The 19,782-nt window shown below is 41.7% G+C and overlaps 1 protein-coding gene across 2 annotated transcripts in view; it reads left to right on the top strand.

Moving 5' to 3' along the window:
• pggt1b (protein geranylgeranyltransferase type I, beta subunit) overlaps positions 1 to 18,631 on the top strand; it is a 30,295-nt gene extending 11,664 nt beyond the window's left edge. Inside the window, exons 4-10 of one of the 2 annotated variants that reach the window (XM_026268950.1) lie at positions 4,290 to 4,441; positions 4,517 to 4,649; positions 6,031 to 6,076; positions 6,147 to 6,331; positions 13,192 to 13,300; positions 17,990 to 18,175; positions 18,305 to 18,631. In XM_026268950.1, the coding sequence (XP_026124735.1) occupies positions 4,290 to 4,441; positions 4,517 to 4,649; positions 6,031 to 6,076; positions 6,147 to 6,331; positions 13,192 to 13,300; positions 17,990 to 18,138 (774 nt within the window). In that variant the 3' untranslated portion in view covers positions 18,139 to 18,175; positions 18,305 to 18,631. Of the gene's footprint in view, positions 1 to 4,289; positions 4,442 to 4,516; positions 4,650 to 6,030; positions 6,077 to 6,146; positions 6,332 to 13,191; positions 13,301 to 17,989 lie in introns of both variants that reach the window. The other variant, XM_026268949.1, reaches the window with a different exon arrangement.
• The last annotated feature ends 1,151 nt before the right edge of the window (positions 18,632 to 19,782 follow it).

Here is a 19,782-nt window from a genome sequence, read left to right as displayed (position 1 = left end):
AACATCAATAATACATAAAACTATAATAATAATACAATTCTTTGAAAATTAAGTGATTGTATTTTTACTGCAAAGTGAGGAGCTCTGTCCTAGGTCCGTGCACCTGACCACACCATACACTACAAAAAATGTAAGGCAGCATTTACGCACAGCTGCAGGGTGTGGCCTGCACACCTAACCAACTCCACGCCTGGCCACTGACATCAGTAATCCCACCGAGAGAACCATGTTGGCAGCGTCTCGTTACCACTGACACCCGCTTCTCTGGTGGAATGTGGTAAGCGTTCGCGACTTGATTGAGTCGCGCAGCGACATTTTCTCCCGTGTGCGCTTCATCCATCTGCTTTGTTTCTAACACAACGCTATTCTTTTCCAGTCCGCATCGATAAAACGGGCCGTAACTATCATGTATGCCTCCATTCTAACCGAAGACCACAAATCAGTTGTGAGGCTTACAGTCTCCGAGGATTGGAGAAACGTTAACTGGTTTACATTTAGCGTAGTCCATCAAACCGCGAACGCAGCGCATGCATGACAGTCTCCCGTACTGGCACAGTATATCTTGGCTCGATGATTTTAAGCATGTTCTAAAAGATTTCTTGGATATTTTTTCGACTAAAGCCAAACAAGTAGCGTTCTAACTGATTTAATACAGCATAGTCCCTACTGAGCGCGCAGTGCAGCCAGCCACAGATGCGGTTCCCGAGTGTTCACGTGGTGCGCTAAACTCTGGCGCTGTTATAAAATGGCCTAAATGAAAGCATTTAAAGTTTGGGATAAAACATAGGCTAATTATATTTAGAATACTGTAATATATAACTGCCAATAAAGGAATAAATATCAAGGAATTAATCAATGAACATTTCTTTATTGGTGGAAAAAAAAAATTATACAACTGGTCGACCAATGAGAATGTCAGTCGACCAAGACGGCATCGACCGATTGATTAGTCGACTAAACGACTAAAGTTGAGAGCCCTACACTTCATTAAATTTTGCTTTGTAGAAAACTTTTCTTAAAAACAAATTTCGTTTTTAACAAATTTTACCTTAATTTTCATAAATGTTTCATCAACCAATTGCATGTATTTTAATAAATAAAAAGCAAATATAGCAGACAATAACCGTGACATGGAAGCACCAGCGCGCCGCGTTCACTTGCACTGCACTGTGAACTAGAGCACATCTCATCGTAAATGAAACTCAGCGTAGGCCTATGCTTAAATATCTTTGCTGCATCCTTTTTAGAACAGACAAATGCTTTTTTTTTGCTGCTCGCATCAGCAAAGCATTGCATCGTCCATAGGCCGCAAAACAATCAGCGGATGGCGGGCGGGTGCGGCTTTGAAATTTGCTCAAAAAACTTTGGCGCGGATGATGAGCAGATGAATCTCTGCCCCTTTACCGATCAGAGCGCGCGCTGACACAGAGTTAACTCGCTATCTTCAAGAACATCCCCCCCCCCCCGGATGGTTATGTTATGTACAGTCACATTTGACTCACGTCATAACCGTCATCACCAATTCTGAAACCGGCACACCCCTAATTCAACAATGATAAGCCATGGTTTACAGTAAAACTCAGACATCTTCGTCAGGCCAAAGAGGATGCCTACAGAAATGGGGACAGAGTCTTGTACAATCAGGCCAGGAACACACTGAACAAAGAGATCAGAGCGGCTAAAAAGACCTACGCTAAAAAGTTGGAAGACCAGTTTACTTCCAACGACTCAACTTCAGTTTGGAGAGGACTGAGAGCCATCACTGACTACAAGACACCATCCCCTTGCACTGAGACTAATCAACGACTTGCTAACGACCTGAATGAGTTTTATTGCAGATTTGAAACCCCCGACACCCGTTCTGACCATCTCCCTACACAACCATTAACATCCTGCAATCCCACCCTCCACACTACTGCTCTTCAAATCTGTGAAGATGATGTGTGCCAGGTCTTCAAGAAGAACAAAAGAAGAAAAGCTCCAGGCCCAGATGGTGTTACACCAGCCTGTCTGAAAATCTCTGCTGACCAGCTGGCCCCCATCTTTTCACAGATCTTCAACAGATCCCTGGAGTTGTGTGAAGTGCCTTCCTGCTTCAAAAGCTCCACCATCATCCCCATCCCAAAGAAACCCAAGATAGCAGAACTTAACGACTACAGACCTGTGGCTCTAACGTCTGTCGTCATGAAGTCGTTTGAAAAACTGGTTCTGGGTTATCTGAAGGACATCACTGGACCCTTACTGGACCCCCTGCAGTTTGCTTACCGAGCAAACATGTCCGTGGATGATGCAATCAACATGGGATTGCACTTCATCCTGCAACATCTGGACAAAACAGGGACTTATGTGAGGATCCTGTTTGTGGACTTTAGTTCGGCATTCAACACCATCATCCCAACAACCCTCCAGACCAAACTGACCCAGCTCTCTGTTCCTAGCTCTATCTGTCAGTGGATCACCAGCTTTCTGACAGACAGGCAACAGTTAGTGAGACTGGGGAAATACACATCAAACAGCTGCTCCACCAACACTGGTGTCCCTCAGGGATGTGTTCTCTCCCCTCTGCTCTTCTCCCTGTACACTAATGATTGCACCTCTAAAGACCCCTCTGTCAAGCTCCTGAAGTTTGCAGACGACACTACAGTCATCGGCCTCATCCAGGACGGTGATGAGTCTGCTTACAGACAAGAGGTTGAGCAGCTGGCTGTCTGGTGCAGTCTCAACAACCTGGAGCTGAACACCCTCAAAACAGTGGAGATGATTGTGGACTTCAGGAGAAACCCACCTGCACTTTCCCCACTCACCATCATGAACAGCCCTGTGACTGCAGTGGAGTCATTCAGGTTCCTGGGAACCACCATCTCTCAGGACCAGTTCTACTCGGCCATCATTGAGTCTGTACTGTGTACTTAAATAACTGTCTGGTTTGGTTCAGCAACAAAATCAGACATCAGAAGACTACAGAGAACGGTTCGGACTGCTGAAAGGATTATTGGTGCTCCCCTGCCCACCCTTCAAGAACTGTATACATCCAGAGTGAAGAAAAGGGTTCAGAAAATCACTCTGGATCCCTCACATCCAAGTCACCCCCTCTTTGAACTTTTGCCATCAGAGCCGCAAACACCAGAACAGCAAGGCACAAGAACAGTTTCTTCCCCCGGGCAATCTACCTCATGAACAGTTAAATGTTCTCTACTTATGCTTATAAACGTGCAATATCCTTATATTTATTTGTTAACCCTCCATCCTAGAACATTCCTGCATCTCACTCAATCCTATTCCATTATCATTTATAGCACAATTGTTTATACACTTATTTATTTGCCAATTTGTAAATCGCTTATGTCACTAAAACAAATTTCTTGTATGCGTAAGCATTCTTCGCAATAAAGCTCTTCCTGATTGTTTGTGAGCAGAGATCTTTAGTAAAGCTGATGTTTTTGTGATTTATATCGTAATGGAAATGTGTTGAAAGGTTTATTTTCAACCGGTTTAATCTCACATTTTTCCCAGACATGAAAATATCAAAATGATGTGTCATTAGTGACTCTTTGAACTAATCAATAGTTATTCGTTTTTTTAATTCTTTGAAAAAGTGAAAATTAATGTTTTATGGTCTGTGTGTACTGAATTAACATTTCTGCAGCATTAAAAATATTATATATCTTAGCCCATCTATTTTAAACAGTTTGATCAGATTCTGGGATTATTATTATGCTTAACTCTTATACAACAGGAATACAGAGATAAAAGAGAAAATCTACAACCATCAGAATATATCAAATGTGTTACTTTACTGTGACATGTATCATAGAGTTGTAATATTAGTGCTACAACATCAGTATCGTAACTTATTTGTAACATTTGAACTTTTATTTTAGCGCAGCTTTCACGAACAACTGCGTCTGTATTTCTGAGTAAAGCTGGATTCACACTTATCCCAGCGGTCAGTCTAGTGACCATCAGCATGATTACTCACTCTGTGACCACACTCAACTAAACTCAATATATGTCAACTCATGTATTAATACTAGACACCTTCAAGATAACATGTCTCATAAACCTTTGTCATATCTTGATGTTAACATACTTTAATAACACTGCATTAAAAGCTGTTTGTTTTAATGCAGCGTCATCTTCTATTTAATTGAGATCCTTCATTAATTCATTATTTGCATCAAGTGCTCTAAAACATCAGTGTGTAAGGTTTTCAGAGCTTTATTAAAGAAGCCCTTCTTTGTGAGCGCTGGGTTATTGCGGACTGCTCAGAGGGTCCTGTCTCTCCGCAGGGCCCCGGGGCTCCTCACACGTATGACAGCGGTCACGTGGCCATGACCTACACGGGCCTGGCGTGTCTGCTGATCCTGGGAGACGATCTGAGCCGTGTGTGTAGAGAGGCGGTGATGACCGGTCTGAGAGCGCTGCAGCTGGACGACGGCAGGTTCGTCTCGTCTCGTCTCGTCTCGCTGGACCCATCCGCTCTCTCTCTCACCGAACCCTGTTTCTCTTCCTGCAGCTTCTATGCTGTTCCTGAAGGGAGTGAGAACGACATGAGGTTTGTGTACTGCGCCGCCTGCATCTGCTTCATGCTGGACGACTGGTCAGGAATGGACCGCCAGAGAGCCATCGATTACATCCGGAGGAGCAGCGTGAGTCACCAGACACTCTCCAGAACATCAGCATCAGATCAAGACTGCGTTTATTTGATCAAAAATACAGAAAAAAAACTGTCATATTTTATACATTTCTAATATTGGTCTCCTCTTTTAATATACTTTAAAATATACTTTATTCCTGTGATCAGAGCTGTATTTTCAGCATCATTACTCCAGTCTTCAGAAATCATTCTCATATGATGATTTATTATCAGTATTGAAACTGTCGTGCTGCTTCATATTTTTCTAGTACCTCTAATACTTTTTTCTTTGAATTGATGAATAAAAAGTTAAAAAGAACAGCATTTATTCAAAATAGAAATATTTTTAACAATATATTTACTGCCATTTTCTTTGTCCATTAAACACATCGTTGCTGAATAAAATATAAATTTCTTAAAGAATAAAGAAAATGTTTAACTTTTTAATGGTAGTGTATGTTGTAACAAAATTTATATTTTGAAATTCACAGAAATTAATTATATTTTAAAGTATATTAAAATAGTAAACAATAATATATTTCAGAATTAAAGATGTTTTTCTGTTTTTGACCAAGCCTTGGTGAAGATACTTATTAGAAAATATTAAACATCTTACTGATTGCAAGCATTTGAACAGCAGTGTAAGTGAATCCTCATGAATGTCCAGAAACAGAGTTATTCCTGAAATATTGATCGTCTTCAGTGATGTGTGTTTCAGTCTTGCTTCAGCCAGAAATCATCATTCACTCGCCCCTGTGTCATTCAAACATTATTTACTTTCTTCTGAGGAGCACAGAAGCAGTCATCAGTGTCTCAGACATATATTTGTAGAAATAGAAACAATTATACTTTTCTCTTTTATGCCAATAATCATTAGGATATTAAGTAAAGATCATGTTTTATGAAATATTTTGTACATTTCCTACCATAAATATATCAAAACTTCATGTTTGATTAGTAATATGCATTGCTAAGAACTTCATCTGAACAACTTTAAAGAATATTTTCTCAATATTTAGATTTTTTTGCTCCCTCAGATTCCAGATTTTCAAATATTGTCCTCCTAACAAACCAGACATCAATGGAGAGATGCTTTTTTTCTGCTTCAGATGATGATTAATCTCAGTAAAATAAAAGTACCCTTATGACTGGTTTTATCAAGTTTAGAAGAATGTTTGGGAACTGAACCACTTTGGACTCTGTTGACTTTCATTGCATGGATAAAAAACTAAAAACCTTCTTCTATGTTCCAGTGACGCGAGTCTAACTGGTGTGAGTGACACGAGGGAGAGTAAATGATGACAGAGTGATGATTTGTGGCTAACTGGTCTCATTAAAGATGTTAATGTGTGTGTTGTTGATGTGATGATGAGCACAGTGTGTTCTGTGTTCAGTCGTATGACAGCGGGATCGGTCAGGGAGCCGGACTCGAGTCTCACGGTGAGTCACGCTCCTCTCCTCAGTCTCTCTCAGTCGAGCTTGTGATGATAACGGCTCTGTCGTGGCTCAGGCGGATCCACCTTCTGTGCCGTGGCGTCTCTGTGCATGATGGGAAAGCTGCAGGAGGTGTTCAGCGAGCGAGAGCTGAAGCGGATCCGGCGCTGGTGCATCCTCCGACAGCAGACGGGCTTCCACGGACGACCCAACAAACCTGTGGACACCTGCTACTCCTTCTGGGTCGGAGCCACGCTGGAGGTGATCTCATGACTCTTAGCATGAGGATAAAGAGCACTCACTCAATAACAGGGTCCTGTGATTACACAGAATCCAGTCACAAAAACACTATTTACTGTATAACTCAGGGTTTGTGTCTTTTCTTGAATCAAGATGAATTTACTGTACAAGTAAAATGACTTAAGATATAATGTTTTCTGTAAAAAAAAAAAAAGATTATAAATATAGAAATGTTGTCAGTTTTTGCTTAAAACAAGCAGAAATATCTGCCAGTAGGGCATGAAAAAATAATCGTTTAGCCTTTGTATTAAGATTATTAGCACAACACTAGCACTACACTAGTACACACTATCAATCACCTTTATTTATATAGCGCTTTAAACAAAATACATTGCGTCAAAGCACTGAACAACATTCATTTGGAAAACAGTGTCTCAATAATGCAAAACACACTAGCACTACACTAGTACACACTAACACTACAATAGTATACACTAGCACTCAACTAGTACACACTGGCACTACACTAGCACCACTTTGGCACTACACACTAGTACTACACTGGCACTACACTAGTACACACTAGCACTACACTAGTACACACTAGCACTACACTGGCACTACACTAGTACACTAGCACTACACTGGCACTACACTAGTACACTAGCACTACACTGGCACTACACTAGTACACTAGCACTACACTGGCACTACACTAGTACACACTAGCACTACACTGGCACTACACTAGTACACACTAGCACTACACTGGCACTACACTAGTACACACTAGCAATACACTAGTACACACTGGCACTACACTAGTACACACTAGTACTACACTAGCACTACACTAGTACACACTGGCACTACACTAGTTCACACTAGTACTACACTAGCAATACACTAGTACACACTGGCACTACTCTAGCACTACACTGGCACTACACTAGTACACACTAGCACTACACTGGCACTACACTAGTACACACTAGCACTACACTGGCACTACACTAGTACACTAGCACTACACTGGCACTACACTAGTACACTAGCACTACACTGGCACTACACTAGTACACTAGCACTACACTGGCACTACACTAGTACACACTGGCACTACACTAGTACACACTAGCACTACACTGGCACTACACTAGTACACACTAGCAATACACTAGTACACACTGGCACTACACTAGTACACACTAGTACTACACTAGCACTACACTAGTACACACTGGCACTACACTAGTTCACACTAGTACTACACTAGCAATACACTAGTACACACTGGCACTACTCTAGCACTACACTGGCACTACACTAGTACACACTAGCACTACACTGGCACTACACTAGTACACACTAGCACTACACTGGCACTACACTAGTACACACTAGCAATACACTAGTACACACTGGCACTACACTAGTACACACTAGTACTACACTAGCACTACACTAGTACACACTGGCACTACACTAGTTCACACTAGTACTACACTAGCAATACACTAGTACACACTGGCACTACTCTAGCACTACACTGGCACTACACTAGTACACACTAGCACTACACTGGCACTACACTAGTACACACTAGCACTACACTGGCACTACACTAGTACACACTAGCACTACACTAGTACACACTGGCACTACACTAGTACACACTAGTACTACACTAGCACTACACTAGTACACACTGGCACTACACTAGTACACACTAGTACTACACTAGCAATACACTAGTACACACTGGCACTACTCTAGCACTACACTGGCACTACACTAGTACACACTGGCACTACACTAGTACACACTGGCACTACACTAGTACACACTAGCACTACACTGGCACTACACTAGTACACACTAGTACACACTAGCACTACACTAGTACACACTAGTACACACTGGCACTACTCTAGCTCTACACTAGTACACACTGGCACTACACTAGTACACACTAGTACTACACTGGCACTACACTAGTACACACTGGCACTACACTAGTACTACATTAGCACTACACTAGTACACACTGGCACTACACTAGTACTACATTAGCACTACACTAGTACACACTGGCACTACACTAGTACATACTGGCACTACACTAGTACACACTGGCACTACACTAGTACACACTAGTACTACATTAGCACTACACTAGTACACACTGGCACTACACTAGCACTACACTAGTACACACTGGCACTACACTAGTACACACTAGTACTACATTAGCATTACACTAGTACTACACTAGTACACACTGGCACTACACTGGCACTACACTAGTACTACATTAGCACTACACTAGTACACACTGGCACTACACTAGTACATACTGGCACTACACTAGTACACACTAGCACTACAATAGTACACTAGCACTACACTAGTACACACTAGCACTACACTGGCACTACACTAGTACACTAGCACTACACTGGCACTACACTAGTACACTAGCACTACACTGGCACTACACTAGTACACTAGCACTACACTGGCACTACACTAGTACACACTAGCACTACACTGGCACTACACTAGTACACACTAGCACTACACTGGCACTACACTAGTACACACTAGCAATACACTAGTACACACTGGCACTACACTAGTACACACTAGTACTACACTAGCACTACACTAGTACACACTGGCACTACACTAGTTCACACTAGTACTACACTAGCAATACACTAGTACACACTGGCACTACTCTAGCACTACACTGGCACTACACTAGTACACACTAGCACTACACTGGCACTACACTAGTACACACTAGCACTACACTGGCACTACACTAGTACACTAGCACTACACTGGCACTACACTAGTACACTAGCACTACACTGGCACTACACTAGTACACTAGCACTACACTGGCACTACACTAGTACACACTGGCACTACACTAGTACACACTAGCACTACACTGGCACTACACTAGTACACACTAGCAATACACTAGTACACACTGGCACTACACTAGTACACACTAGTACTACACTAGCACTACACTAGTACACACTGGCACTACACTAGTTCACACTAGTACTACACTAGCAATACACTAGTACACACTGGCACTACTCTAGCACTACACTGGCACTACACTAGTACACACTAGCACTACACTGGCACTACACTAGTACACACTAGCACTACACTGGCACTACACTAGTACACACTAGCAATACACTAGTACACACTGGCACTACACTAGTACACACTAGTACTACACTAGCACTACACTAGTACACACTGGCACTACACTAGTTCACACTAGTACTACACTAGCAATACACTAGTACACACTGGCACTACTCTAGCACTACACTGGCACTACACTAGTACACACTAGCACTACACTGGCACTACACTAGTACACACTAGCACTACACTGGCACTACACTAGTACACACTAGCACTACACTAGTACACACTGGCACTACACTAGTACACACTAGTACTACACTAGCACTACACTAGTACACACTGGCACTACACTAGTACACACTAGTACTACACTAGCAATACACTAGTACACACTGGCACTACTCTAGCACTACACTGGCACTACACTAGTACACACTGGCACTACACTAGTACACACTGGCACTACACTAGTACACACTAGCACTACACTGGCACTACACTAGTACACACTAGTACACACTAGCACTACACTAGTACACACTAGTACACACTGGCACTACTCTAGCTCTACACTAGTACACACTGGCACTACACTAGTACACACTAGTACTACACTGGCACTACACTAGTACACACTGGCACTACACTAGTACTACATTAGCACTACACTAGTACACACTGGCACTACACTAGTACTACATTAGCACTACACTAGTACACACTGGCACTACACTAGTACATACTGGCACTACACTAGTACACACTGGCACTACACTAGTACACACTAGTACTACATTAGCACTACACTAGTACACACTGGCACTACACTAGCACTACACTAGTACACACTGGCACTACACTAGTACACACTAGTACTACATTAGCATTACACTAGTACTACACTAGTACACACTGGCACTACACTGGCACTACACTAGTACTACATTAGCACTACACTAGTACACACTGGCACTACACTAGTACATACTGGCACTACACTAGTACACACTAGCACTACAATAGTACACTAGCACTACACTAGTACACACTAGCACTACACTGGCACTACACTAGTACACTAGCACTACACTGGCACTACACTAGTACACTAGCACTACACTGGCACTACACTAGTACACTAGCACTACACTGGCACTACACTAGTACACACTAGCACTACACTGGCACTACACTAGTACACACTAGCACTACACTGGCACTACACTAGTACACACTAGCAATACACTAGTACACACTGGCACTACACTAGTACACACTAGTACTACACTAGCACTACACTAGTACACACTGGCACTACACTAGTTCACACTAGTACTACACTAGCAATACACTAGTACACACTGGCACTACTCTAGCACTACACTGGCACTACACTAGTACACACTAGCACTACACTGGCACTACACTAGTACACACTAGCACTACACTGGCACTACACTAGTACACACTAGCACTACACTAGTACACACTGGCACTACACTAGTACACACTAGTACTACACTAGCACTACACTAGTACACACTGGCACTACACTAGTACACACTAGTACTACACTAGCAATACACTAGTACACACTGGCACTACTCTAGCACTACACTGGCACTACACTAGTACACACTGGCACTACACTAGTACACACTGGCACTACACTAGTACACACTAGCACTACACTGGCACTACACTAGTACACACTAGTACACACTAGCACTACACTAGTACACACTAGTACACACTGGCACTACTCTAGCTCTACACTAGTACACACTGGCACTACACTAGTACACACTAGTACTACACTGGCACTACACTAGTACACACTGGCACTACACTAGTACACACTGGCACTACACTAGTACTACATTAGCACTACACTAGTACACACTGGCACTACACTAGTACTACATTAGCACTACACTAGTACACACTGGCACTACACTAGTACATACTGGCACTACACTAGTACACACTGGCACTACACTAGTACACACTAGTACTACATTAGCACTACACTAGTACACACTGGCACTACACTAGCACTACACTAGTACACACTGGCACTACACTAGTACACACTAGTACTACATTAGCATTACACTAGTACTACACTAGTACACACTGGCACTACACTAGTACACACTAGTACTACACTAGCACTACACTAGTACACACTGGCACTACACTAGCACTACACTAGTACACACTGGCACTACACTAGTACACACTAGTACTACATTAGCACTACACTAGTACTACACTAGCACTACACTAGTACACACTGGCACTACACTAGTACACACTGGCCCTACACTAGCACTACACTAGTACACACTGGCACTACACTAGTACACACTAGTACTACATTAGCACTACACTAGTACACACTAGCACTACTCTAGCACTACACTAGCACTACACTAGTACACAGTGGCACTGCACTAGTACACACTAGTACACACTAGCACTACACTGGCACTACACTAGTACACACTAGTATACACTGGCACTACACTGGCACTACACTAGTACACACTAGCACTACACTAGTACACACTAGCACTACACTGGCACTACACTAGTACACACTGCACTTTCTGTTCAGTCTTCTGTGAGAGCAGGAGACCTGTGATGAACAACAGAAGACCCAAACACCACAGTGAGACCTGTTAGTGGAATTAGAAGTAGTTGAATTACACTAGTACACTAGCATTACACTAGTACACACTGGCACTACACTAGTACACACTAGTACTACATTAGCACTACACTAGTACACACTGGCACTACACTAGCACTACACTAGTACACACTGGCACTACACTAGTACACACTGGCACTACTCTAGCACTACACTGGCACTACACTAGTACACAGTGGCACTGCACTAGTACACACTAGTACACACTAGCACTACACTGGCACTACACTAGTACACACTAGTATACACTAGCGCTACACTGGCACTACACTAGTACACACTATCACTACTCTAGCACTACACTGGCACTACACTAGTACACAGTGGCACTGCACTAGTACACACTAGTACACACTAGCACTACACTGGCACTACACTAGTACACACTAGTATACACTAGCGCTACACTGGCACTACACTAGTACACACTAGCACTACACTAGTACACACTAGTACACACTAGCACTACACTGGCACTACACTAGTACACACTAGTACACACTAGCACTACACTAGTACACACTAGTACACACTAGCACTACTCTAGCTCTACACTAGTACACACTAGTACACACTAGCACTACACTGGCACTACACTAGTACACACTAGCACTACACTAGTACACACTAGTACACACTGGCACTACTCTAGCTCTACACTAGTACACACTAGTACACACTAGCATTACACTGGCACTACACTAGTACACACTAGTACACACTAGCATTACACTGGCACTACACTAGTACACACTGGCACTGCACTAGTACACACTAGTACACACTGCACTTTCTGTTCAGTCTTCTGTGAGAGCAGGAGACCTGTGATGAACAACAGAAGACCCAAACACCTGTTAGTGGAATTAAAAGAAGTAGTTGTACATTTGAGGATATTATATGTTGATTACGTTGTATTTTTCACACTGCAGATGTTTTCTGACTGTTGTCCGTGTGATGTCTAACATGTGCTCGTGTCCCACAGCTCTTGGACGTGTTCCAGTACACCAACTTTGAGAAGAACCGCAGCTATATTCTGTCCACACAGGACCGTTTGGTGGGCGGCTTCGCTAAATGGCCCGACAGTCATCCAGGTACAGAGCAAGAGCGCTCAAGAGCTGTGTGTGTGTCTGTCAGAGGAAACTCAACACAGAATGATTGTGAAGGATCTGTTTCACCTGATGACCAGTGATCACACACTGACCTCAGAACACTGTGTAGAGACACACACAGCAGTGACATGTGTTCCATACACAAACATCAAGTATGAGCTTATACACATACACACATCTACAAATAATCTAAATAAATATTTTGTAATTGGTTAGCAGTGATGCAGACAGATTTAAGAAACATCCAGTGCAAATGAATGGAAACAGTGCTGGAGGCCATTAAGACTTCATATGCATTTATGTTCAGTGATGATGGACCTGCTGGTTTATTAGGACAGGACAGACATGAGTGCTGAAGCTCTGAATGAGTGAGTGGTCATCAGTTCTGTCCACTTTGCTTCCTGAAGTGTTTTCTCACACGGGTTTAAGGCTTGATTAAAGCGTTCATGAATCAAACCTGCTACGAGGAGAGTCACAACATTACTAACTTTAATTTGAAGCAAAAAACCTATCTCAAAAAATAAGACCAAACCTTGCAAGAAACTTTACATCATCAAATTAAAAATAATGGATAAATACAAGAGGGTCTGGCTGCAGGCTTGCACTTGCATTCTCAGACTTGGACTTCCTTTAGTGACGTCACTTGCAGTCTTTATTTTTTATTTTATTGAATTTTTTTTTTAACTTTTTGTTTGAATTTCCCAACATTTTATAACAGTAGCCAGAAGGCGAAGACAAGAAAAAATAAACTAATTTACAATGTCACTTGCAATCGCTACTTGCACTCTCCGCTACCTGCGACACCTGCAATCGACACAAATCCTGCTTGTTGCCAATGGAGACGAGAAGCTGTGGTGGTGAATAAACGCAACGCGCAAAGTTTCGCGTTAAGTATTTTTCCATATAGAATAAACTGTCTACAACTCGTTTATATCACTGTCTTTGTCCATTAATCTACATTATGTGTTTTATTTATAATGATTTTCTATAGGAGGAAAACGTTTAATGTACAATGTAACGCACTGCGTTCTGTACTCGTCTGCTTGCCTGTACGAAGCTGATCCTTTTAAAATCACTTAATGCATTTCATAATGCACGTTCATATTTGCTGGTCTGTATATACTTTGAGTCAACAACAAGACATATAGGCTATGCCTGCTGAATCGTCTTTATCATCTTAGTCTGTTATTAGGCCACATTAAGTGTTCGCATTGTGTTCATAGCCATCTGCTTGCCTTGTAGTACATTAAATAATAACTTTATATCGAATTTGGTCTTTTAATTGAACGTAACGTATCCTAATACATTATGGCATATTAAGTGTTTGTTTTTATTCTACAGGAGGAAAACGCTTAACTAAAGACTTTGTGTATAGTAGTAGGCCTACTAATTTAGTTTTAATCGATTGCAAGTGACATTGTAATTTAGTTTATTTTTTCTTGACTTCACCACCTGGCTGCTGTTGTAAAATGTCGAGAGATTCAAACAGAAAGTTATAAATAAATAGAACAAAAAAAATAAAAAATAATAAGGACTAATAAGTAAGTGACGTCGCTAGCGGAAGCACAAGTGTCTGAGAGTGCAAGTCTGCAGCCAGACCCTTCTCGATAAATATAAAAAAACCTGTTGATTCAATGCAAAAACAATATATACACTGTCCTTTAAAAGTTTGAAATTTAATAAGTTACTGTTTTTGAATTAAGTCTCTTCTGCTCAGCAGAGCTGCACTTAATTGATCAGAAAAACAGTGAAAACTGAAATATTATTACAATGTAAATCATCTGTTTTCATGTGAATCTCTGTTAAAGTGTAATGTATTTCTGTGATGCTCCGCTGTATTTTCATCAATCAATCAATCACCTTTATTTATATAGTGCTTTAAACAAAATACATTGCGTCAAAGCAACTGAACAACATTCATTAGGAAAACAGTGTCTCAATAATGCAAAATGATAGTTAAAGGCAGTTCATCATTAAATTCAGTGATGTCATCTCTGTTCAGTTGAAATAGTGTCTGTTTTAATTTGTAATCAAGTCAATGATATCGCTGTAGATGAAGTGACCCCAACTAAGCAAGCCAGAGGCGACAGCGGCAAGGAACCGAAACTCCATCGGTGACAGAATGGAGAAAAAAACCTTGGGAGAAACCAGGCTCAGTTGGGGTCAGTTCTCCTCTGACCAGACGAAACCAGTAGTTCAATTCCAGGCTGCAGCAAAGTCAGATTGTGCAGAAGAATCATCTGTTTCCTGTGGTCTTGTCCTGGTGCTCCTCTGAGACAAGGTCTTTACAGGGGATCTGTATCTGGGGCTCTAGTTGTCCTGGTCTCCGCTGTCTTTCAGGGCAGTAGAGGTCCTTTCTAGGTGCTGATCCATCATCTGATCTGGATACGTACTGGATCCGGGTGACTGCAGTGACCCTCTGATCTGGACACAGACTGGATCTGGTGGTTACGGTGACCTCGGAACAAGAGAGAAACAGACAAATATTAGCGTAGATGCCATTCTTCTAATGATGTAGCAAGTACGGTGTTATGTGAAGTGTTCCGGTTCCAGTTTACCTAATTAATGCAGCCCAAAAATCCTTTAACGGATGTGGATATTAAAAGCATATTAGTATGTTATGTGTATGCCAGGTTAAAGAGATGGGTCTTTAATCTAGATTTAAACTGCAAGAGTGTGTCTGCCTCCCGAACAATGTTAGGTAGGTTATTCCAGAGTTTAGGCGCCAAATAGGAAAAGGATCTGCCGCCCGCAGTTGATTTTGATATTCTAGTTATTATCAAATTGCCTGAGTTTTGAGAACGTAGCGGACGTAGAGGAGTATAATGTAAAAGGAGCTCATTCAAATACTGAGGTGCTAAACCGTTCAGGGCTTTATAAGTAATAAGCAATATTTTAAAATCTATACGATGTTTGATAGGGAGCCAGTGCAGTGTGGACAGGACCGGGCTAATATGGTCATATTTCCTGGTTCTAGTAAGAACTCTTGCTGCTGCATTTTGGACTAGCTGTAGTTTGTTTACTAAGCATTCAGAACAACCACCCAATAAAGCATTACAATAGTCTAACATTGAGGTCATAAATGCATGGATTAACATTTCTGCATTTGACATTGAGAGCATAGGCCGTAATTTAGATATATTTTTGAGATGGAAAAATGCAGTTTTACAAATGCTAGAAACGTGGCTTTCTAAGGAAAGATTGCGATCAAGTAGCACACCTAGGTTCCTAACTGATGACGAAGAATTGACAGAGCAACCATCAAGTCTTAGACAGTGTTCTAGGTTATTACAAGCAGAGTTTTTAGGCCCTATGATTAACACCTCTGTTTTTTCAGAATTTAGCAGTAAGAAATTACTCGTCATCCAGTTTTTTATATCGACTATGCATTCCATTGGTTTTTCAAATTGGTGTGTTTCACCGGGCTGCGAGGAAATATAGAGCTGCGTATCATCAGCATCATTCCTCCAGTCTTCAGTGTCACATGATCTTCAGAAATCATGAAAATATGATGAAACATTTCCGATTATTATCAGAAACAGTTGCTAATGAAGTGTTTAGTTTGCTTGAGTGCTTAATGATGTAATTTGTGTTCTTCGTTGGGAGTGGACGGCGTTAAATAGATTTGCTTGTTTCTATCGTCTGATCGCTCTGCAGAATCATGAGTTTCACCAGAAGCTGTGTTAGACAATTACTTTAAAAGTGATTTCAATAATCAGTTGAATTAATGACTTAAAAAATGACCTCCACATAAGCTAAACCCTTGATCAATAACCTCTGACCCCACAGTTGGTTTGTCTGTAAAGATTTATTAGAAGTTATAAGTTATTGTTAAACATCAGTTTCCCTGTGTGGGGAGAAAATGAATGGGTTTTTGGTTTTGCTCCTGTATGTTATTATACATGACATGGTTCCAGCTTCGCATTCCTTGTGTCGAGCCACTCTTGAACAACAGACAGCGTCAGGAGCGTCTCGCTTCAGAAAGGACTGGACTGCTGCTGAGTGCTCCACAGTTATGTTCTCTGATGAAAGTCAATCAGGGTCCCAGAGTCTGGAGGAAGAGAGGAGAGACACACAATCCACGTTACTTGAGTCCAGTGTAAAGTTTCCACAGTCAGTGATGGTTTGGGGTGCCATGTCATCTGCTGGTGTTGGTTCACTGTGTTTTCTGAGGTCAAAGGTCAATGCAGCCGTATACCAGGAAGTTTTAGAGCACTTCATGCTTCCTGCTGCTGACCAACTTTATGGAGATGCAGATTTCATTTCCCAACAGGACTCTCACCTGCACACAGTGTCAAAGCTTCCAGTACCTGGTTTAAGGGCCATGGTATCCCTGTTCTTAATTGGCCAGAAAACTCTCCTGACCTTAACCCCAGAGAGAATCTGCCACGCCGCACTGCTGCAGTCATTCAGACACAAGTATTGAGTGCTGTACATGCTCGTACTTTACAGTTGCCCAAGATTTTTAAAAATCCTTTCTTTGTAGTGGTCTTAAGTTATATTAAAATTTTCTGAGATGCTGAATTTGGGATATTCCTTAGTTGTCAGTTATGATCATCAAAATTGAAAGAAACCTTTTGAATGGAATTAATGAAATAAACTTTTATGATCTCCCGATTCTCTGACCAGCACCTGTATATAGTAATCTATGGCTGTGTTGTCGGTCCGCAGACCCTCTCCACACGTACTTCGGGATCTGTGGTCTGTCTCTGATGGGAGAAGCGGAGCTGCAGAAGGTGCATCCGGCTCTGAACATCAGCGTCCGAGCGTTCGAGAGTCTGCAGCAGCTTCACGAGGCGTGGAGACAGAAGAGCACGTGACCACCAGAGCCCACACCAGCGCTAGCACGTATCACAGGTTCGTCTGGGCTAGGGTTAGGGTGATTATTAGTTTCTGCCTTACAGAGGAACCGAAGAACCCTGGCACAGACCAGCTGATCCTGGACCTTCACTCACTGTCTATTTCTGTTCTACTCTCTGTATCTAGATCTCATTCTCTCGGTGAAACCATCCTCCTCTCTTGAATGTGCCTCATGTCTTTAGGTTGTTTCGGTGTAAGCTAGAAACACACAGCGCTCCGCTGAAGACACTTGAATGTGTGTTTCAAGGATCAAATCATGAAATTATTTTTTCTATACTCTAATATCAAGTGTAGAAGTGAGTCAGATCGTATTTTATGATGATGTAAAGCTGAACTGATGGACTGCGAGTGTCAATAAATGAAGAGCTTTTATCATGTCTGAGAAGTAATCGTTTATGACGCTGAGACTTGCATATTTAATAAATGTTAAATAAAGGAATCGAGTTTTCAACATGTCTGAGATTTACATATTTTTAGAGTCACCTTAAGACAAAAAAACCCTGGGAAGAAAGGGTAAATATATATATTGTGTGTGTGTGTGTGTGTGTGAGAGAGAGAGAGAAAGAGCGAAAGAGAGAGTGAGTGTGTATATAATATATCATATCATTTACACTCTCTCTCTCTCACACACTCCCTCACACGCACACACACACACTCTCTCACACAAACACTCCCTCACACACACAGACACACACACACACTCTCTCTCTCTCTCTCTCTCTCACTCTCTCACATAAACACTCCCCCACACACACACACACTCTCTCTCTCTCTCACACAGACACACACACACTCTCTCTCTCACACACACACACACTCTCTCTCTCTCACACACACACACACACACTCTCTCTCTCACACACACACACAGACAGACACACACACTCTCTCTCTCACACACACACACTCTCTCTCTCACACACACTCCCTCACACACACACACACTCTCTCTCACACACACTCCCTCACACACACACTCTCACACACACACACACACTGACTCAAACACATCTTTGTTTGTTCTGTTTCCTTTGACTCTTGAATCACAGAATGTAAGACTGAAAGTATTGATGTACACCGGAGTCTAATGTTAAAGAATATTATTTTGTTCTAGAGTACATATTTTTAGAAGTCGCCACTGAATATTGGAAATGCCTAAATATAACTACTTTGTTTATTATTTTGAAAAACATTTAGCTGTTCTGGATCTACAGGAATAGAATAAAGGGAGATATTCCAGAGATACAGCTTCACATGTACACAACAAACATGAAAATTATGGGTCAAAGGTCGTTTGCATTTAACGCCTAAACATCAAACGGTTAAAGATGTCTGTAAACACTTCTGGGTGTTGTCCGTCAAACACTGCGGGAGGGGGAAATACATTGATGAATTATTTATATAAAAAGGCAAAGGAGGTGAATATTTGTGCCAGTTCGGTTTTACTCGACAGATTTCAACTGCTGCTTGTGCTGGGATTAACATCACAGAATAAAGTCCATTTGTGCAGAGAAAACCTGACTGACCCACATATACAATGAAATCATACAGTATTGTTCAAAATAATAGCAGTACAATGTGACTAACCAGAATAATCAAGGTTT

The sequence above is a fragment of the Carassius auratus genome, chromosome 8 (genome assembly GCF_003368295.1).
Source record: "Carassius auratus strain Wakin chromosome 8, ASM336829v1, whole genome shotgun sequence".
Taxonomy (NCBI): domain Eukaryota; kingdom Metazoa; phylum Chordata; class Actinopteri; order Cypriniformes; family Cyprinidae; genus Carassius; species Carassius auratus.
This window is presented reverse-complemented; position numbering and strand designations above follow the sequence as displayed.